Source organism: Anser anser (genome assembly GCF_964211835.1).
Source record: "Anser anser genome assembly, chromosome: 4".
Taxonomy (NCBI): domain Eukaryota; kingdom Metazoa; phylum Chordata; class Aves; order Anseriformes; family Anatidae; genus Anser; species Anser anser.
This window is the reverse complement of record NC_139724.1, coordinates 26974349-26992730: the sequence shown is the minus strand read 5'-3', so window position 1 is coordinate 26992730 and position 18382 is coordinate 26974349. Positions and strand designations below refer to the sequence as shown.

At 37.2% G+C, this 18382-nt stretch overlaps 2 protein-coding genes across 4 annotated transcripts in view; one reads left to right on the top strand and one right to left on the bottom strand.

The window, feature by feature from the left end:
- The window catches only part of AADAT (aminoadipate aminotransferase), a 66074-nt gene extending 59772 nt beyond the window's left edge, over positions 1–6302 (bottom strand). The window contains exon 1 of the mRNA XM_083833608.1: positions 6281–6302. Within this exon, the coding sequence (XP_083689734.1) occupies positions 6281–6287 (7 nt within the window). The 5' untranslated portion in view covers positions 6288–6302. The remainder of the gene's footprint in view (positions 1–6280) is intronic.
- The window catches only part of LOC310898447 (uncharacterized protein), a gene marked incomplete at its 5' end in the record, with an annotated part of 290282 nt that overhangs the window by 174228 nt on the left and 97672 nt on the right, over positions 1–18382 (top strand). The gene's annotated exons all lie outside the window — the stretch shown is intronic.

The following is an 18382-nucleotide window of genomic DNA, read 5'->3' as shown; positions in this document are numbered from 1 at the left end:
ACAAGACAGTGCATATAATTGTCTAGATGTATAACAACATGGGCATGAGATGCTAGTTTTTCTTGGATTAAATTATCTTTATGAGGTACTTAACCGAATCGGAGGTCACCAGATAGATTAGGACATGTTAGTTTCACAACTGGAGATATTACAGAGGTGTATTTGGAATTTCAGCAGCCCAAAAGAGCATTATTCATGGAGGAAACAAGTAGCACCAATATAAGGAGCTGAGCAAAACAACGTAGACCAGAACTGCCAAGCTACATCCTTTGATATGGACAGTGCTATCACGGACTATGTGATAACTTTGATTTACATGTTGTTTTATGAACATACTTTTTTCTTTCCAAGAAGGGAATGATAAGAGCTAGATTAGAGTTAGACCCTGACAGATGGAGATCTGTTTCTGCCTCTCATGTGTTGCCTTTTGTTTAAGCAATTTTCTTTTATGTACCCAATAAAGATATATAAAAATCATAGCTACAAGCTCATTCTCAGGATTTTCCTTGGTACCTTCACCTAAAGAAGTGCAGGATGTTGTTTGTAGGCTGGTATCTAATATTGCAGCACTAATTGGATATATTCTTTTTTCATCTGTATTTTCTCTTACATGTCAAGGAATGAAAAGCTTTTAAAATGTAAGATGTCAAATGTCACAATTCTTCTTCCATACTTTTTTTTTCTTTCTTAAAAACAAAACAAAACCCCCAAACTATACTTTTTGCTGTATCTGCTAGTTCTAAATCAGCTGACTGCTTCTGCTCCTTTAAACAGGATAGATGAAAGCAAATGATCAAGATACAGATGTGAAATCTCTTTCCTCCTCGTGGTTAGTCCTCTCTTCAGTATTGTTAATTACCATGGCAGTTCCATGGACAGGACCAGAAGGCTTTTCTGACCTCAAGTTAATTTGGTCTGTGAGTTGCTCCATGTAAGATCAAAAATGAAGCAAATTTATTGGAGTGAATTTTGAAGCTGTGTAGTTTAGGATGCATTTTCAGCTGCTCAATGCAAACATTTCAAGGTCTCCACTTTGGAATCAAATTTGTCCTAGTGCATGAGGAGAAGCCAAAGGATCTTGAGTTTTATACCTTTGTTTCCTTCATTCACTACCATGATAAAGTAATACCAAAGTTCTGAATCAGGCTTATCAAATGTTCTTCGTCATTACCAATATACATAAATGCAGAATCCCACAAATACAAATTCATTTAACTCTGCTGAAGTTTAACCTTCTCCTTTACAGCTTTTCTGTGCCAGTTTTTCACATTCTAATGAGAAGCATCTCATTATCAACTTCTTATCTGAAATAATCTACATCAAGACACATTAAAAATCCACACAAGGATATAAAGCTTCTCATATCTCTACCTTTATCATTTCTGGATTTTTGAAAACAAAATCCTTACTTGTCAAAAGGAATTTAGGAATTTTCCATCCCATTGTGGTGGCAGAGCAAGAAAACTGGAATTTTGCCACGAGTTCTGAAATATGATAAATTGGTTTTGTAGAGGAAGCATCTTTAGGTTCTGTGGCTAATTCACTTAGTATGTTTTTACATGTTGAAGCAATGTTTTATTCTGTGAGAAGTTCTATGAAGAAATGTTAATAGAATGTTCCAACATTTGGGGGAGGAAATGTAAGAAATGATGGTTTTAGAGGGTAGAAACCTGAAGGACTTGATCTAACTGTATTTGAGCCTCTGGATGCATGATCCTGTTGTGCAGCCACGAATGCAACAGAACGTATATCTCCAGGGTAAAAGAATGCAAGATGTTGGTTCACTCACTTGGGGACAATGGATGTGATAGATATTGGAGTATTTCCTTACAGCTGATTCATATCAGCTGATAGCTTGTTTTCAGTAGCAATGGTCCAGTCATATCCTTTCATCATGCTTCTAATTCAGTGACCTATGAAATCAGAAATGTCATAAAAAATACATATCTTATGAGTGCATATTACAGTTGATAGTATTCCGTTCAAGCTGAAAATAAAACTGAATTTCATCTCGAAAGTAGTGCTTGAAAGGATGTTTTAAGAAAAATGATATGCAAATATGATTGAGGTTGGTAATTAACTATAAATGCTTGTCTTCTGGGAAGCTGAACTAGTGCAGCAACCAGAGTGCCAAAGGCTGCCCCCCTCTGACCTCCCTCAAAAGGTTACAAAACATCAGTATTCTGAGATTCCAATTGCTAGTATTTTTGCCTTTCATGAAATTAGTTGATTTAATTATATTTAATTTATTGATTGAGATCAATTTAGTTGATTTAATTATATTTAATGATAGTACTCAGATTCTTCTTCAGGTTACTTTTGATTTATTAACAATTGTTAAAAATATTTGTCATATTCAAGATGCAATACTGTCCATAGAAATCAGTGGCAGTATTGCTATGGACTTCAAACAAAAAGTGATGTTATCTACTAGACCCTCCTCTAAGTAGTAATTGTATTGTATTAAAGCAAGAAGTCAATAGTGAGCCAAATTTTCTTTGGAAGGGTGAAATACTATTTAAATCAGGTCTCAGCTCATTAATATGTCATCTGCAAGGCTGGCTTTAAAGTAGTGTTATATTTGCTCAGTTAAGCATTCAGATGCCAGGAAATGGCAAATCTTGGTCTTGTAGATCTGTAACATCAAAGTTCCTATTTAGATTAATGTGTAGTTTTCTCAGATATTGCATTATGATGTTTAAGTGGTTTACTCATTCATTAGGTTGTTTTTTCAAACCTTTATTCTTCTTTTTATTTAGAATCCATGGTTACATACAAAAATAATTTGTATAACATAATTCAAATAATGTAAGAAGACAATTTTTTTCACACAGAGGAAAAATGTAGCGTGTTTCCAGCACTATCTTTTATAACCTCCCTGCAAATGAATCTTTCTTTCCCAAACACCACATAATGATGGTACATATTGTGCTATGCTCTTTAGTCTTGTACAGGAAACAACCCTTTGATTAAAGAAGACTGAGATTAAGTTATGAATATTCTCGATATCATACACTTGAAATATGTAAGGTGGATTTATTTTTGATAGTTTTTTTTCCCTGCAGTTTTTCACTGTTGTTTTTGGTGATCTCAAGCATCTCTGAAGGGGAGGGGAGAGGTAAAGGTGGGAGTAATTCCTTTGCTAACAAAGTGGAATTTTATGGTACCATCAGGTGATATCTAGTGTTCCTGCAGTATGCGCCCCCTCCCCTTCAAAGCAGAGTTAAGTAGTAAAGGTAGGCAGTAATGGTCGTTGTATAGGACTGGGATAGAAGAAATAGCAAGAAGAGAAGAAGACATTGATTCTATTACATTTAACCTATATTTTACAGTTATTTTAACCCCACAGTGACAATGGCAAAGCATAAATACACTCTATATAATGGCTGACTGCTTATCACAATTTGGTTAGTGCATAGCTGCTGGTTCTTTGGTGCTTGCAATTCTAGTTTATTTATTTTTGTCTAAAACAGAGCCAGAATTCAGATTTTCTTACTAAGTAGTTTAGAAAAATTTAAAATGTCTGATGTGGAGCCACAGACACATTATTTGGAAGAAGAATGACACTGCTGCTTTAGGTATGTTCATGCCTGTGATTAAAAGCTCTTTACATATTCATCCATCTCCTTTAGTTGTTCTGCTGCTTCTGTTTGAGAATAACAGTGCTATCAAAGTGACAAAAGGCTGGGTTGTGCTCCTAAGGGAAGTAATTATAGCAATAAAGAGCAGAAGGTAAAATTATCATTTGTTTGCTATTTTATAATGCAGTACCAAATATTTATCATAGTATTAGAAAAAAAGCCACAAACTTTATGTAGATTGTAGAATGTAACAATAAATGAACTCATACTGCAATGAAAAGCTAGTTTTTCACAAGGCCCAAAAGAAATCTGTGCTAACAATAGTTTAGTCACTGTACAAAATATTCAGGATACAGCATTGTGCTAGTCTTGTCTTTTTTAACAGAGAAAAGATGTTTTATTTGTGTGTATTGTTACAAGTTTGGATAGACTGTTCTCAGGCTAAGCTTTAATTGTTAGGGCTCACTGTATCAGAAGAGAGATGTCACATATATGTCTAATGTAGGAAATGTTCTTCACACTTTAGAAAAAGATATCTGAAGGATAACATCAAAATCTGGATGGCTACTTGAGGTAGCAGTGTAAAGGAATATTTTTCTAATCTGAAAAATTTGGGATAGGCTGGACTGTGGCAGTAACAAGTTAGGTATTTCATGCAAGTGAGAAAAGAGCACTATATATGCTTCAAAAGAGACAGCTGTGGTGTCCTGCCTCGTTTCTTCCTTTTCTGTACTGCCTTTCCTGTGGTAACCCTCCTGCAGTCCTTGAAATCGCAAGCTGCACATGGTTAAATTTATTTGGCTGATAAATGACTTGCGTTAAACAATGCACCGGTGAGTTCTCACCGCCTTGCAACTTAATACATATGGTGATTATGCTTCTTTGAACATGTATAGCCACAGGACAGATACAGACCTCACTCAGATTGTGCGCTCTGTTCATGCGTGTAGAACTAAATGTTTGCTCTTCCCGCAGCAGCCAGTGGGATGGATTGCTCAGGATGTGATCTGACACATCTGCACTGCTCAGGCAACGTGCAAGTCTTGTGCCTAGGTGGCATATGAGAGCAGCCCAAGGTTTGCCTGCTCGTGTCTTGGGGCAGCATCCGTCCTCCTGCAGCAGAGGATGAGTATGATCAGCTCTCTGACAGCCCTCCCCCTGTGCCACAGTGCGCTTAGCAGAACTTCAGTGCGGGGAAGAGTTTGTGTTCCCAGTTTTGGTAGAGCAGTGTGTGGGTGCTGAAGAGCTTGAGCTGATATAGTCGCTGAAGACTGAATTGGATTTGTTCTCCTGTACTACATTCCTTGGAAATTTTATCTGCTGGCTGACAACATTCGAGGTGCAACGTAACAGACCTTCAGTGTGATTTTAGGACAGAGAACATTTAAAAACTCCAACCTAGGATTCTTGCCCCCCTTCTGGGGGGAGAAAAGGGGATAAATAGGGATAAGCATGTAGGTTCACGTGATGTTACAATTTGTATTTTGAAGTATGTTATTAATTGATAAAATCATCTTTGCTGGGGGAAAAAATGATTTAATTTCATTTTACCCGCACATGCTCAGCTCTGTAGACCAGTAATAACCTGACTGATACATTCATTGCATTTGGTGTATCATGCTAATATGTATAATAAACAACATCAACAAATTTATTATATCTTTATATTGATTATACATTTACCTAATATATATATTATCAAATGTAATTACTTTGTGTTTTACCTGCTTCTGATATTATCTTATATAAAAATATTGAAAACCTCTCAGAAAAATTTGGAGTAAAAATAATTAGCATTGCATATCAGTTACTCATCCCAAAATATGTTTACCTTGCATTTAATCAGTATCTGTGTATCCAGTAAGAACGATTTTGGTTTTCAGATCACTGAGTTGAAGTCCTTCTCTATGAATTTTGAATTAAAATCTATTAGAAACATTTTGCAAGTGTGTTACACTGGAAGATACATTTTTATTAACTTGTAAATGCAATTAATATGCTTTAGACAGGATAGGGTAAGTGCTGTGAACAGTAATAGATTCCAGGTTGTACTCCCAGATGGGGGCAGCATTGCTTTAAAAAGAAATGGAAAAAAAAAAAAGAAAGAAAGAAACAGGCAGACCTGGACTGGTAATTAAACTGTTCACTCTGAGAGAAGTAGATAGACTCCCAAATCAGACTAATAAATCTGTGGGTTAATAACACGTTAGTCAGATCAGCATGCCCCATAATCACTGCTGTTGATCCATTTGTCTGTCTTTACACAGTGACTTGATTTTAACCAAGGATTCATCAAAATGGAAACTTGTAAGAAAAAAAAAAAAGGCAGAAAAATTAAGGAAACCAACCATGTTTGCTTCTTCTTTATTTCTAATGGATAATTTTTCCTTAAAATTATGGTGCTATTAATTTATTGGCAGGATTAGCTCTTTGAATTTTAAATTTTAAATATTCGTGAAATGTCATCCTTGTGTTTCCCCTATATTTCTTACTAAATTCTTATCAATTTCTTATTAATTGATTACTTAATGAATTCCAAGAACAAAACTGGTGCTGTAGAGATTGGATGTAACTGAGTTTACTGCTAACAGCCTGCAAAAGCATTGGCTTCTGTGCTTTGTTTGTGGCTGTGCGTTTTTGTTTTCCATAGCAAGAGAGGAATTCCTTCTTCAGTCAGACAGGTGTTTATGCATACTCACCTCCCATGTCTCAGAGGACCACTGTAGCAGATGGAAAATCATCTTTATTAATTCTGGAAAACAGGGTATACAGAAAATGGCAGTTGGCTTGATAAAGGAAACAATAAATGGGTAATGAAATGATATTTAGAGTGTTTTACAGGTACAGGGAAGACAGCGCTCAGACCAATTTCAGGTTCTGGTGCTTACATGCTTTGGAACTAGGTCATCATTTTTCTTCAGTTCATAAAGTTTAGTTGCACTGCCAGAGTTTTCATACTGTAAAGATAAGAGGTGCACAAGAAGTTAATGAATTTCTGAGAGCAATCAGGTAACTTTTTGCAGCTTGTTTTTCTGTGGCTAGAGCAAAGGATACAGTGAGAGGAGACATCCCGTTACTTCTGCTGCAGAACTGCTAAATTATTTGGCGTTGAAATATGCTGCCAATTGCTTGTTCATTTGTTAACTGGAACAATCCGTTTCTCATTCAGTTTGAAAATGAAGGTGTGGTGATCAGGAGATTTGCATCTTTCTTTTTATTACCAGGAATGGTGATCAAAGCCTTCCAAGAATAAATTTGTGACACTTGCTGAAGAAAACTTCTTCTTTCAAGCAGGTTAATTGTCAACTATAAAATCCTCTTTTGGGATGAAAGCAAGCTGTAGAAATGTATATAGTTTTGAAAATAACTTTGCACTTGAGCGCATAAAAGGTGTTTGTGGACTCAAACATAACCCAGTGTGTATTCGTGTGGATATATCCACTAACAAAACATAAAGTCTTGGTTGTACAAAAGCCCACAGAAGTACATTTTATAAGAGATAGAGTAGTGATTACAACCAACAGGAAAATTACATGTCTCCTCAAAGACAGATGCCCATACTCATAACTTTTGTTTCCATGTTTGAATGCAACGAATGTCATAATAGTGCTCATGGCAAAGGTTTAAAGTTTGAGCGGAAAAAATGTCAACAGAGCAAACACCCTTCTCTTCCCCACTTCTCAGTAATTATTAAGAAATTATAATAATATTTTCTAAAAGTGTGTTCTCACGTTGACCACTACTCAAGAAAACCCATATGCTGCATGTTATTTGCCACGCATATTGCTTGACTTTAAATATTGCACAGAGTCACAAATGTCACTGTGTTCTCTGGGTTGGTTCATATAATAAAAGTATGTGCATCTCTGTTATGGCGAAGGGGACTGAAGTCTAGATAAGGCTGAAATCTTTCTGGATGGCTGAACATATTAACTGTTGGATACATGGGATTGCCTGCAGCGGGTATAAAATTACATTATGTTCAACCTTTGTGTGAGAATTGCGAGATGAGTAGTTTTGAGTTGCAATTAGAAAGAGAATAAACCAAAATACTTCCTAGAGAGACAAAACCTGCAGGCAAGCTGTGTACGGAGCATGTTCATTGTGTGTATTTCATATCTGTGTCTACATTTGTAGTGAGAGGTGTAATTACAGCATTCAAAGGCATAACTGAGTGGTCTGCATCCAGCTCAGCTGAACACTGATGTCTTAAGGACATGGTAATACTTCCCTCAGAAAGTGGGGGAGCATCCAAACAGATGTCACTTCTGTTTTAGTGAAAATAGGACTAAAATTGTGAGAGTCAGACCTTTAAAATGTAAACTAATATCCTTTAAAATAATATAACTGACATTAACCCCAAGCCTTCTCTCTAGATGGATATCATATATACATATTATCCATAATCAGGCTTATAATAGCACGGTTCGTGTGGTTAATATTAAAATATTCTCAAATTCTCAAAAATTACTCATATAGTAAAATAAAAGATGAGGCTGAAGTGTTAGCATTTCTTCTTTTATCTGATTATGGAAGATAGGCTGAATTTGTGGGACCAGTTTATAAGGTGTAGTCATTATAAAAAAAATCTGCTTTATTTTGTGTTGGCTTCAGGAATGTGCTTATAAAACAAAAAAACTACTGCAGACATTTCAAGAGATTGTGTGGCTATGCAGAACTGTAAAAAATGGAGGATGTAGTAGAGCACTAAATATTAGTGTACAGAAGAACGATATTTTCTTGCTCTCTTCCCTTTTCATGGTAGATTCTTTTAATTGGAACAAGTGAGCTATTAAACATAGCTTGTATAGATTACTTAAAGTATTCCCAACGTTTTATGCATGCAGGTTGATTGCAAATGTATCATGACTAATTTATTTCTCAATTAATGTTAGTCCATTAACTAAAATATTTGTCTACTTGGACATTTTTTTTTTTAAGATAGTAAACTACCTCTGGTTCTGTGCAGCTGCATTTCAATCTCTGTAAAGAAATACTATTTGCAGAATAAAGATAATGTATCAGATTTATCCTGGTGAAACTCCATTGACATTGGCCATATCTGACTTCAAGTCAGCCAGGTTTTACCGCAGGTGAAATTGACTTGTTGAGATTGGCTCTACAGCAATTGCTGATGAAACACTAATGGTATGTTCTTTTTGGGATGTGAATAATATTCACTGGTATGGCAGATAGGTGGAAAAACAGCTCTTATATTCAAAAAGGAAAGTTCTGCAGAGCATAATTTTTAAACCATATTTGCTATATTTCACTCATAAAGAAGCTTCTCTTTATTTTCAGACTATCTTTAATACCAAAGTATAACAAATTGTTCAATTAAACCCAAGACAGGTTATGAGGAAATCTATATGCAAGAAAGATGTGAATACCTTCAAATCTTTAATTCATGATACATTTAACCTTAGTAACCCATATAACTCTTGGTCAAGAGATAGAAGAAGAGGGCTAGCTTCTGTCGTAATGTATTTTATGCTTAAATACAAGCAGGCAGAGGAGTGCTGGGGGAGGGGACCAATATGTTGTATTTATGTCTTTTTCTCATCTTTAAGAAGTACAACTATAGAATCATACAGGTTGGAATAGACCTTCAAAATCATCAACCTGAAAAGTCCTATCACTAAACCGCATCCTTTAGTACCCTGTCCACATGCCTCTTAAATTCCTCCACCATTTCCCTGGGCAGCCCATTCCACTGCTTGACCACCCTCTTTGTGAAGAAATTCTTCTCGATATCCAGTCTAAACCTCCCCTGGCTCTAACTGAGACCATTAGATAGAGTTTGTATTTATTGTATTTTTAAGCTACTGTTGTGGTTTAACCTGGCCGGCAGCTAAACACCACACAGCCGTTTGCTCACCCTCCCCCCTCCCTCTCTGGGATGGGGGAGAGAAACGGGAAAGTGAAGCCTGTGAGTTGAGATAAAGACAGTTTATTAAGACAGGAAAATAATAACAATAATAATAATGATAATAGTATTAATAATAATAATGTGTACGAAACAAGTGATGCACAATGCAATTGCTCACCACCCGCTGACCGATGCCCAGCATATCCCGGAGCAGCCACCCCCAACCCCGGCCAGCCACCCCTATATATTGTTTAGCATGACGTCAGATGGTATGGAATACCCCTTTGGCCAGTTTGGGTCAGCTGTCCTGGGTCTGTCCCCTCCCAGCTCCTGCTGCACCCCCAGCCTGCTCGCTGGCAGGACAGAGCGAGAAGCCGAAAAGTCCTTGGCCTGGTGTAAGCACTGCACTGCAACAATTAAAACATCGGCATGTTATCAGCGCTCTTCTCATCCTAATCCAAAACACAGCACCCTACCAGCTACTAGGAGGAAAATTAACTCTGTCCTAACTGAAACCAGGACAGCTACCAACTAATTTCCTGTTTTCATGATGCATACAAGAACCAGTACTGGTCCTTTCAAATTGTCATATTTTTGGTAACAGAATGTGAAGCTAAAAGTACCAAAGATGCAGCATGATGGTATCATGGCATTGTGAGAGCTATCAAAGTGAATTCAAAATAGAAAATACCGGAGAGTTTCTAGAGGAACCTATTTTATCACAAAGGACCCGGTAGTGTTGGTTGCATTAATCAAGGATGTAGGGCTTGCTCTTGGCTAGCTCCCCTTAATTTTATGTGAAAAAATCTGAAGTTTTTGTTTTGTTCTTATATGGAAGAAAATCAGTGTCTCAGCCTTTAAACCTTTCTTTTTTTTTTTTTTTTTAAAAAAAGTATGTTTATTTTCTGGCCTGTCCATTTGTTTGGTCCTTGTGTTTACCTTCAAGCTCTCTCCAGTACAGCATCTTCTCCCATACGGGTGCTGAAGCTATAGTTTGTTTCTTATGTGTCTTTCTCCTTCAGCAATGCAGGCCTCTGTCCTAGTTTTTTTGCAATTCTTTGCAGTCTTTCTCCACTTTTACTGATACAAAGTCAGTTTATGTCTGAAAAAATAAGTTGAATGCCCACTCCCTTTACTATTACTTCCAAATTGTCAGTATAAAATGTTTAGTCTGACAAATTCTTTTCATATCTTTTAGGTGGCAGGCAGTAAAAGACAAAAATGAGAACCCTGGTTATCAGTATTTTAGGCAAGTAAACAATTTTAAATGAGAAAAAGTATTTAATAGTAATGCATCTTGTCACACTAATGCAAATATCTTGGGTGAATTAGAATGTCTTCACAGTAAAAACAATGTGAAAAATCTTCACTGAAACAAAGCTCTGTTCATCTATGGTTTTCTTCTTGAGACAGAACTCAGCCAAGTGTTTTCAAGAGGATTTGCAGGTTCAAAGCTCTTTCATTCTGCTTGGATGGCATGCACAGTGACATTGATGCTACTTCTGTATGCTCTGTATTTTCCACTAGTTAGTATCCATTGAACCCGTGAACTGGAATGAGGAGAAATACCACTTCACAGCATTTCACTGTGGGATAATCTCAAAATTAAGTTCTGGGAGACACTCTGTTGGCTTCAGAAGCCATGAATTTGAACAAAATTTATTAACCCTCCCTAAAGATTTTGTTCCACTTAAGCTCTAGTGTTTGAACTATTTCTCAGTTTGTAAGAGAGGATATCTTTGAGATGTACTTTTTGTGTTTGACCAGTATCTAGCATGATGACTTTTTTTTAACTGAAATTTTCCTATTCTGATGCTGACTTTTCACCTTCCTCAAAAAGTGCTTTGCTTTTTTTAAACCCATATAGTAGACTGTCTGTGAAGTGATCAAACTACTCATAATGGAATCTTTTTTTTTTTTTTCCCCCTTCCTTTGGAAACCTTTAATAACATTACCATTTTGTGGCAAGACTTAAGATTGGGGCAGAGAGCAAACCTCTTAAGCAGCTTCTTTTCAAAGAATCTGATCTCAGTCCAGAGCCATTCATAAATAGAAACTGCCACACTAAGCTACTCAGCTTCTTACCAAAAGTGAACCTTTACATGCATCAAAGAAGAGAATTTGAAAAAAAAATCTGGAAGATTGCTGACTAATTCTTCTTATAAAGGGTAAATTCCAGATGTAGAATGGGGAATTTCACTTACAAATTCTTTCTACAAAAAGAATTTCACTACCTCAAGTGCATCTCTTTAGATAAAAAGTTTTAACTGAAACTAATGAGCATCTTCAGTTTTTGAATGAGACTCAGCCTTTTATAGGCTCATTATAGAGCATACACCATTGTGTGGACCACATGAAGGATGGAGTTTCTATGAAACTTTTAAGGTGTGGAGAAAAAAAAATAGGATTAAAAGTTGTTTTAATATCTCTAAGTGTAAATTTGTGCAAGGGTGGTGATTGTGTGAAGTTTGACCCATTAACGGAAAGTGATCCAAGTCTGAGCAAATGCTATGGGATGTAAACACCCCACAATGAGCTTTAACCTGAGAAGCTCAGAGCTGTGCTCTGTGGTTGTCTCCCTGCTCTATTCTTCTCTGTTTTCTGCTTGGTCTTCCAGTGACCATCCCCAGGGCTTCTGAGCTGAGTTTAGGACTGTCTATCTTTCTCCTGTCTTGAACACTCTGGGATCAGTGCTCCCTCTATAATTAGGCTGGAGATGGATTCTGCCCTTTCCTGGGCTTTTGCTGAAATCAGTCCCTGAATCCTGCTGCAGCAGCTCCTTTCAGACACCAATGGTTCAAGGCTCCAGAAGATTGCTTCAACTACCTTTGGTCTACCAGGAGCTATGTCCTCTGCATGCTTCCTTGTCTCTTTCAAATTTATCTGTGCCTTTTCTTGCTTTCTTGGAACCAAATCCAATACAAACAGGGATAGATCCACTTTTTTTTTAATCTGATCAACTGTACGTTTTACATTCTTTCTACAAAGACACTGGTGTAGGAGTTCCTGGTAACTGTCAGATTCCCAGAGCTCTTTTGTAAGCAATTGGAGTAAGAAAAGCAGGGTTGCCAAATAGCAAAATTGAATGGTCAGAATGAACATGACCAAAGAGTAGATAAAAAAAAAATCCCTTAATCCCTTATCCACAGCTGAAAATCTGGATGGAGGACAGCTAACGTTTTGGCATTTTGAACTGACTGCCTTAGCTCAGGCTGTTGCAAAAAGTTTATTTCCGTAAGGTGAAAACTTACTGTGGTTGGGAGAGGGTGGATGAAGCTGCTAATCATTATCTGCGCCAAACTGACATAAGAGGGAATTTGGGCTACTGTAGCTTGTTTTTAATGAGTAATCTAAACCACAGATTTATGCACCTTATTGCAGTAAAAATACTGCCTTCAGATTTGCCTGAAGTTTTATTGCATATAGCTACAAACCGTGAGTTCAAATGTGAAGTTTGACATTATTGTCAAGTTGCATTTCATGAAGGGTTGAGTACACCCAGACACATACAAACCAGAAAAAGCACAATCAGACAAGTGCTTTTCTGTTCTGGTGATCCTCAAGGTGGTTGATCCTCAAGCTACAAGGGCACCTGTTTGGGGAGTCTGTTATGGGCACTGCTTTACCTCGTGCCTTAGATGTTGCATTTTCATTTTACTGATTATCCTCCTGTAAAGGAAAGCAAATATCTCTTATCTGTAATTTACAAACATGATATGCTTTAAGGAGCGCTTAAAAAGTTTTATGCTGCTCTCTACTTTATTTCCTCGCCTGTCAGTTTTATTGTGTCCTTTTACCCTCTTAAGTGCAGGAATGAGGCCTCGCAACTCCGGCATGTTAAGGACATTGTCAGTGCAGATGAGAGTCATCCTGGTAATGGTATGTGGGAATGAGCAGAGGGTAGATGATTAGTGTTGAATATAAAAATGCGTGTCCAATATTTGTATGTGTTACTTTGTTGAGTCTTTTTGCCTGCATCTTGTGTTCTTCAGGTGTCTTTTCTGATCCTCTGCCTGCATCTTTATTTGATGTCTTCTGTAATCATTAATGAAAAGTCACAAACTACTTTCCTTCCTGGATAAACGATTTAACAGAAAAAAGCCTATATTTCCATGCTTGACCTAACTTTAGATACATAAGAGTGAGGGACAAGCATAAAGAGCTTAAAAAAAAACCAAACCCCATGCCACTGTTTTTAAGAATGTGTAAAATCTTGTGTCACGTTTTATACATGAAAACTCTTGCCACACATGCTGTATGTCCAGGTGCCCTTGAAAGGTGAAAGCCCAAGTTCCTAACTAGATGCCCATTTCAGTTCTGAATCATATTTAGAACAAACACAAATTTTTGTCTATAATTGCGGGAATAATCTTGCAGCTGCTAGGAGAACCAAGGGAGAGTTTGAAGCTGTGGGCTACAGTAAGCACACACAACACCAAATGCCTACTCTGCTGTAGCAAAAGGCCATAAACAAAATAATTAAATAAGTTATTCCACAGTAGTTTTTCCCATAAACTGAAATAATTGACTGTGACTTGCCTGATAGTTCTCAAGGGCTCCAAAGCTCCATTGCAATCTCTTGGTGAAAAAGAAATATGCTTTGTAGAATTCCACTAAGAAAGGTCTGCTGTTGTAAAAATGTTAACCTGTATTGTTTTATATATTATACGGTGTTGGAAATTTTGTATGTCATTGATCATATGCAAGTGATTTAATATTGTGCTGCTACTCCATACAGCTAGGGGCAGCTAGTCTTCCTTAGATAAGCTTTGTGTGAATAAATTAGGTGATATTAACAGAATCCGCTGGATGAGTCATTGTGAAAGGATTAGAAGCCCAAAAAATATTGAAGGCAGAAGCCTCCAGGAAAACAATTTCCAATTGCTAAATAAAAGATTTATAGTCACAATGTTATCAAAAAACTTGGTGGCTGCCTAATTATTCATAATGTTACATTCAAAGAGGAAAAGGGAAGGGGAGGTAAAACAGGTTCTTGCTATTACAGTAAATTTGGGGAGTTAATGGAAGAATTGTTCTTTTTCCATCTTTGCTGTAGACTTGCTGTCTGTCGAGGTCTTGCTACCACTCTATAGAGTCCATCTCTATAAGTGAGGTGCTATTCTTTTTTAACCTGAAAATGAATGCACAAGGTCTTCATGGATGTTCATTAAAGGATAAAATCAGATCTCAAACTAGGAGAGTCATATCTGTTTCTTGCTTTACCCTACCATAAAGAAAATAGATTTAACAGGTAAATAATACAAGACTGGATACGAAGTCTTTCTCTAGAGAGACGTTATGAATAAGAAAATTCAGTTGTTCTTCAGACAATCAACTCTGAAAGCAGTCTGTTATGCCTGAGTTTTAGAAGGTGCTGAGAACCTGATGTAATGTTGCATATTGGAGGTGCTACCATATCCACAGCCTTAGGGTTCAGCTGAAGAATGAATGTCAACTGTGATTACAGTTTTCTCGCTTTTGACAGTTTGTACCAGATTTAACCTCTCCTGCAGTGAACTTCTACATTCTCTTTTCATGCATAGGTTAGTATACACAAAATGCTTTTAACCTATGCTAACACTTGACTTTTATAAATATTAGTTATATCTTCCATACTGTTGCAATCATACCCCAATCCCCTTTTGTCAGAAAATGTAGATTAATGATACTCTAGGAGCAGAGAAATCCCAGTCAAAACTGTAACTGTACAAAATGTGAAAAACCTAACTAGTCCTAAAACTTGCTTATGATTCTAAATTGCTTTTTTTTTTTCCTCCAGATAAATTTGCTTTGTTTTTCTCCTTGCTAAGAGGCAGTTATTAAAGACAAAGGGTTAAAATGCTATTGTGGACCTGATATAAGCCTTTTTAAAACCAACCAACCAAACACAAAACTTTTCACCGTTCTGCTCATGTGTTTTCCAGTCACTATTTCTGCAGCTGCCTCTTCTCCTTGAGTGCAGGTGCCTTAAAGAAAAACACAATTCTGAGTGAATTCACCCTTGGGACAGAGTCTACTACATCAGAGCATGGAGAAATTTGAAGTGGAGAGTGAGAATAAAAAAAAAAAGTAGTTGAAGACTGGATAATTGTAGTCTACATGAGAAAGTAAGTACTTGCAGACTCAGTTTCTAACCATCTAATAAAAGGACAAAACACAACATAATTCCCAATTTCCAGAAATAGGATCTCTTCACTGAGTGCACAGTTGCATATGCTGAACCAGTTATACAAGCACGCATTTGCCTCCATGTAGCCGTTGAGATACTTATGCATTTAATATCTAAAAAGGCATTCACCTTCATGGCAGAGGTCTACAGTGTGATTTCAGGGAAAAGAAATCAAAAAATCATTTGATTAGAATGCATTAAATTTCAAAAAAAGTTTCAAATTTGCTTTGGAGAAGAAAAGTATGACAATAGCACTTTGTACTTTTTTCTTGCTTATCTTAATTCTAGCAGTAAATAGGTATTGATGTTTCTGGAATTATATCTCAGATCAAGTAAAATAAATATTTTAAGTTCCTTTCTTGCTTCTTTTTTCCTTTCTGTGTACAGGATGTATGTAAGAAAAATTATATTGTAATGAAAGTGTCTATTGCAATAGGCTGCCTTTAATGATGGGATGAAGAACAAATGTCATAAACGTTTGTCTTTCCATCTGAATGATGAAGTACAGTTACAGTTTTTAGAATTGTAATTTTGTATAGTCTTTTTTATTCTTCCAGAAGCTATTGATATGAATGGGACATAAAGCCGTTAAAACCAGTGTTGCATATGACTTCTGAAATCAGGGGAGTAACTAGCTTTAACACAGAAAATGATTGCAGTTAATTCTAAGCGCTACTTACTTTCTTTTCAAACTCTGCTTAGCATTGGATATGGAGAAGAGCAATGCAAGTCTTGAGTTGTAATACTTACTGAAGCTAAAGCATGGTAAACACTATCATGGTACTGTGAATATCTAGTTTAAACTATACATTTGGGTTTAGAGTTCATGCCAGCAGAACTGACAGAGCATGTTTCGAGTAAGTTTTGAGTAAGTTTTTGCCCCTCTGCTGAAGCTTTACCATTTGCATTGAAATAAAGCTGGCTGTTGTACCCCAATGCTTAGGCAAGGGCCTCCTCAGTGCTGCTCAGGTGTGAAATTTCTCCATGTAGAGCTCTCCCTACAGACCCCTTCTTTGGCAGCCCCTCTTGGGCCTACCCCTTGCTTTTGGCCAAGCCCTCCAGAGGCCCCCTCAGCTGCCTCCCAGAGCAAAAGTTTCTCCCAGCCAAGTGCTTGTTGCATGTTATGCTTTCCTTGAGCAGCTGCTTTCCAGCCCAGTGCAGCTGGAACTTTCTACCTCCTATCAACCTTAATCCCAACTGTGGCTGACCCATGCAGAAGTTACCCAACTTTTTCATTTTGGCAACGTTTGGGACTTCCCTAGTGCTCTGCCTGAGATTATGGCAATCACACAAGAGTGCAGGCTGCTGCAAGAGTTTGGCCGCCTTTGGCCCTAGTGGCTGCTAGCTTGTCACGTAAGGCTCAGCCCAATGGTTATTATGCTGGAGAGAAGGTTGTGAGCCTCAGTAGTAATAGGGCTGAGCAGAGGCTGCCAAGTAGTTAATTTGGTGTAATTCTTTACAAACCAAACCAAACAGTTTGCGAGAGACAATATTAAAGAGAAACCAAGAGAGCTGACAGTTTCAGTTTCTGAAGGAGTTTCCGGTTTTATCTCCTGTTGCATCGTAACCACGCTGAGCTTTGACAGTGTTCTCCTAAGCCAGGTTTGTAAATATTTGTTTTAGGTAGTGTGTGGGAAGCTGTGTGGAACACTCTCTTTGCTAGAGAAGTGTGTATATTCACAAGACTCTTTCTGATGTGTACTTTCTTTCCAGTTCTTCAGTTTCTCTGTACTTGTCATTTTCCAAGGTTCTGAATGTTGTGGGTTTTGTTCAGACGGATTTTTTTTTTTTAAACTCTTTAAGCTGTGGCCATATGATCTCAGCTGGAGCATGACATATAGATGTGACTGACAGATTCCCTTAAGCAAGGGACAGTGAGTGGGAAAGAACTGATAATGTTCATGTTATTGTCTGATAATTAAAGCTGTGATATAATCAACCCTCATCTGTTGCTATCACGTGGTTCTTACAAGAAAGACATTTCTTGGTGGCGTCCCCCTGTTAAATCAAAACTACAACAAAGTAGATAACGTTAGACTATAACTTATCTGAATGCTTTGTGCTATAGTACTGCTATATGACATCACCCTCATTATCTCTAGCATTGCTATTTTTATGTACTTGTTACCCCAAATTTTCTCTGGGATCACATACTCACTTTGGAAATACAAAGCCATGTTACTGTGTAAATTAAAATCATCTGAAAAAAAATAATGAAGATTACAGTGACATGTTCAAATACTGAAGGAAGTTGATTCTACAGGCTTTTTTCAGTCTGGTGGTGGCAGAAGGCACCCAAAAGATAATCACCATGAGCCTGCAGATAGGCTGCTTCCAGGTAAGCATGGTGATCCAGGCTAAAGAGGCTGTACTCTTCATCTTGATGCCCCTCTTGTAGAGTGAAGCTGAATACACTAATGGAACAGGTTTAGTGTTAACATTTTGGCTAATGGGCTCAAGCACAGCTGGACATCTTCCTCTGGACTAAAACCTGGGGGAGTTTCTCATGACGAAGGTACAAAAACAGGAAAAAAATAGTTGCAGACAAGAACGCACCTTACAAGAACCTTGAAATGTCACCTGCTTAAATATAGTTACAGCTATTTCAGTGGCTGGATCACAACTTAAAGAATAAAATTCTACTCTATTTCTACTGAGTAACAAATGTAAACTTCCCAGTGAAGTAGACTGACTGAATGCAGTATCTAGGAGTCTGGTATATTTTATTTGACTGCCACCAAGTTTTTGATAAAATGAAGCAAT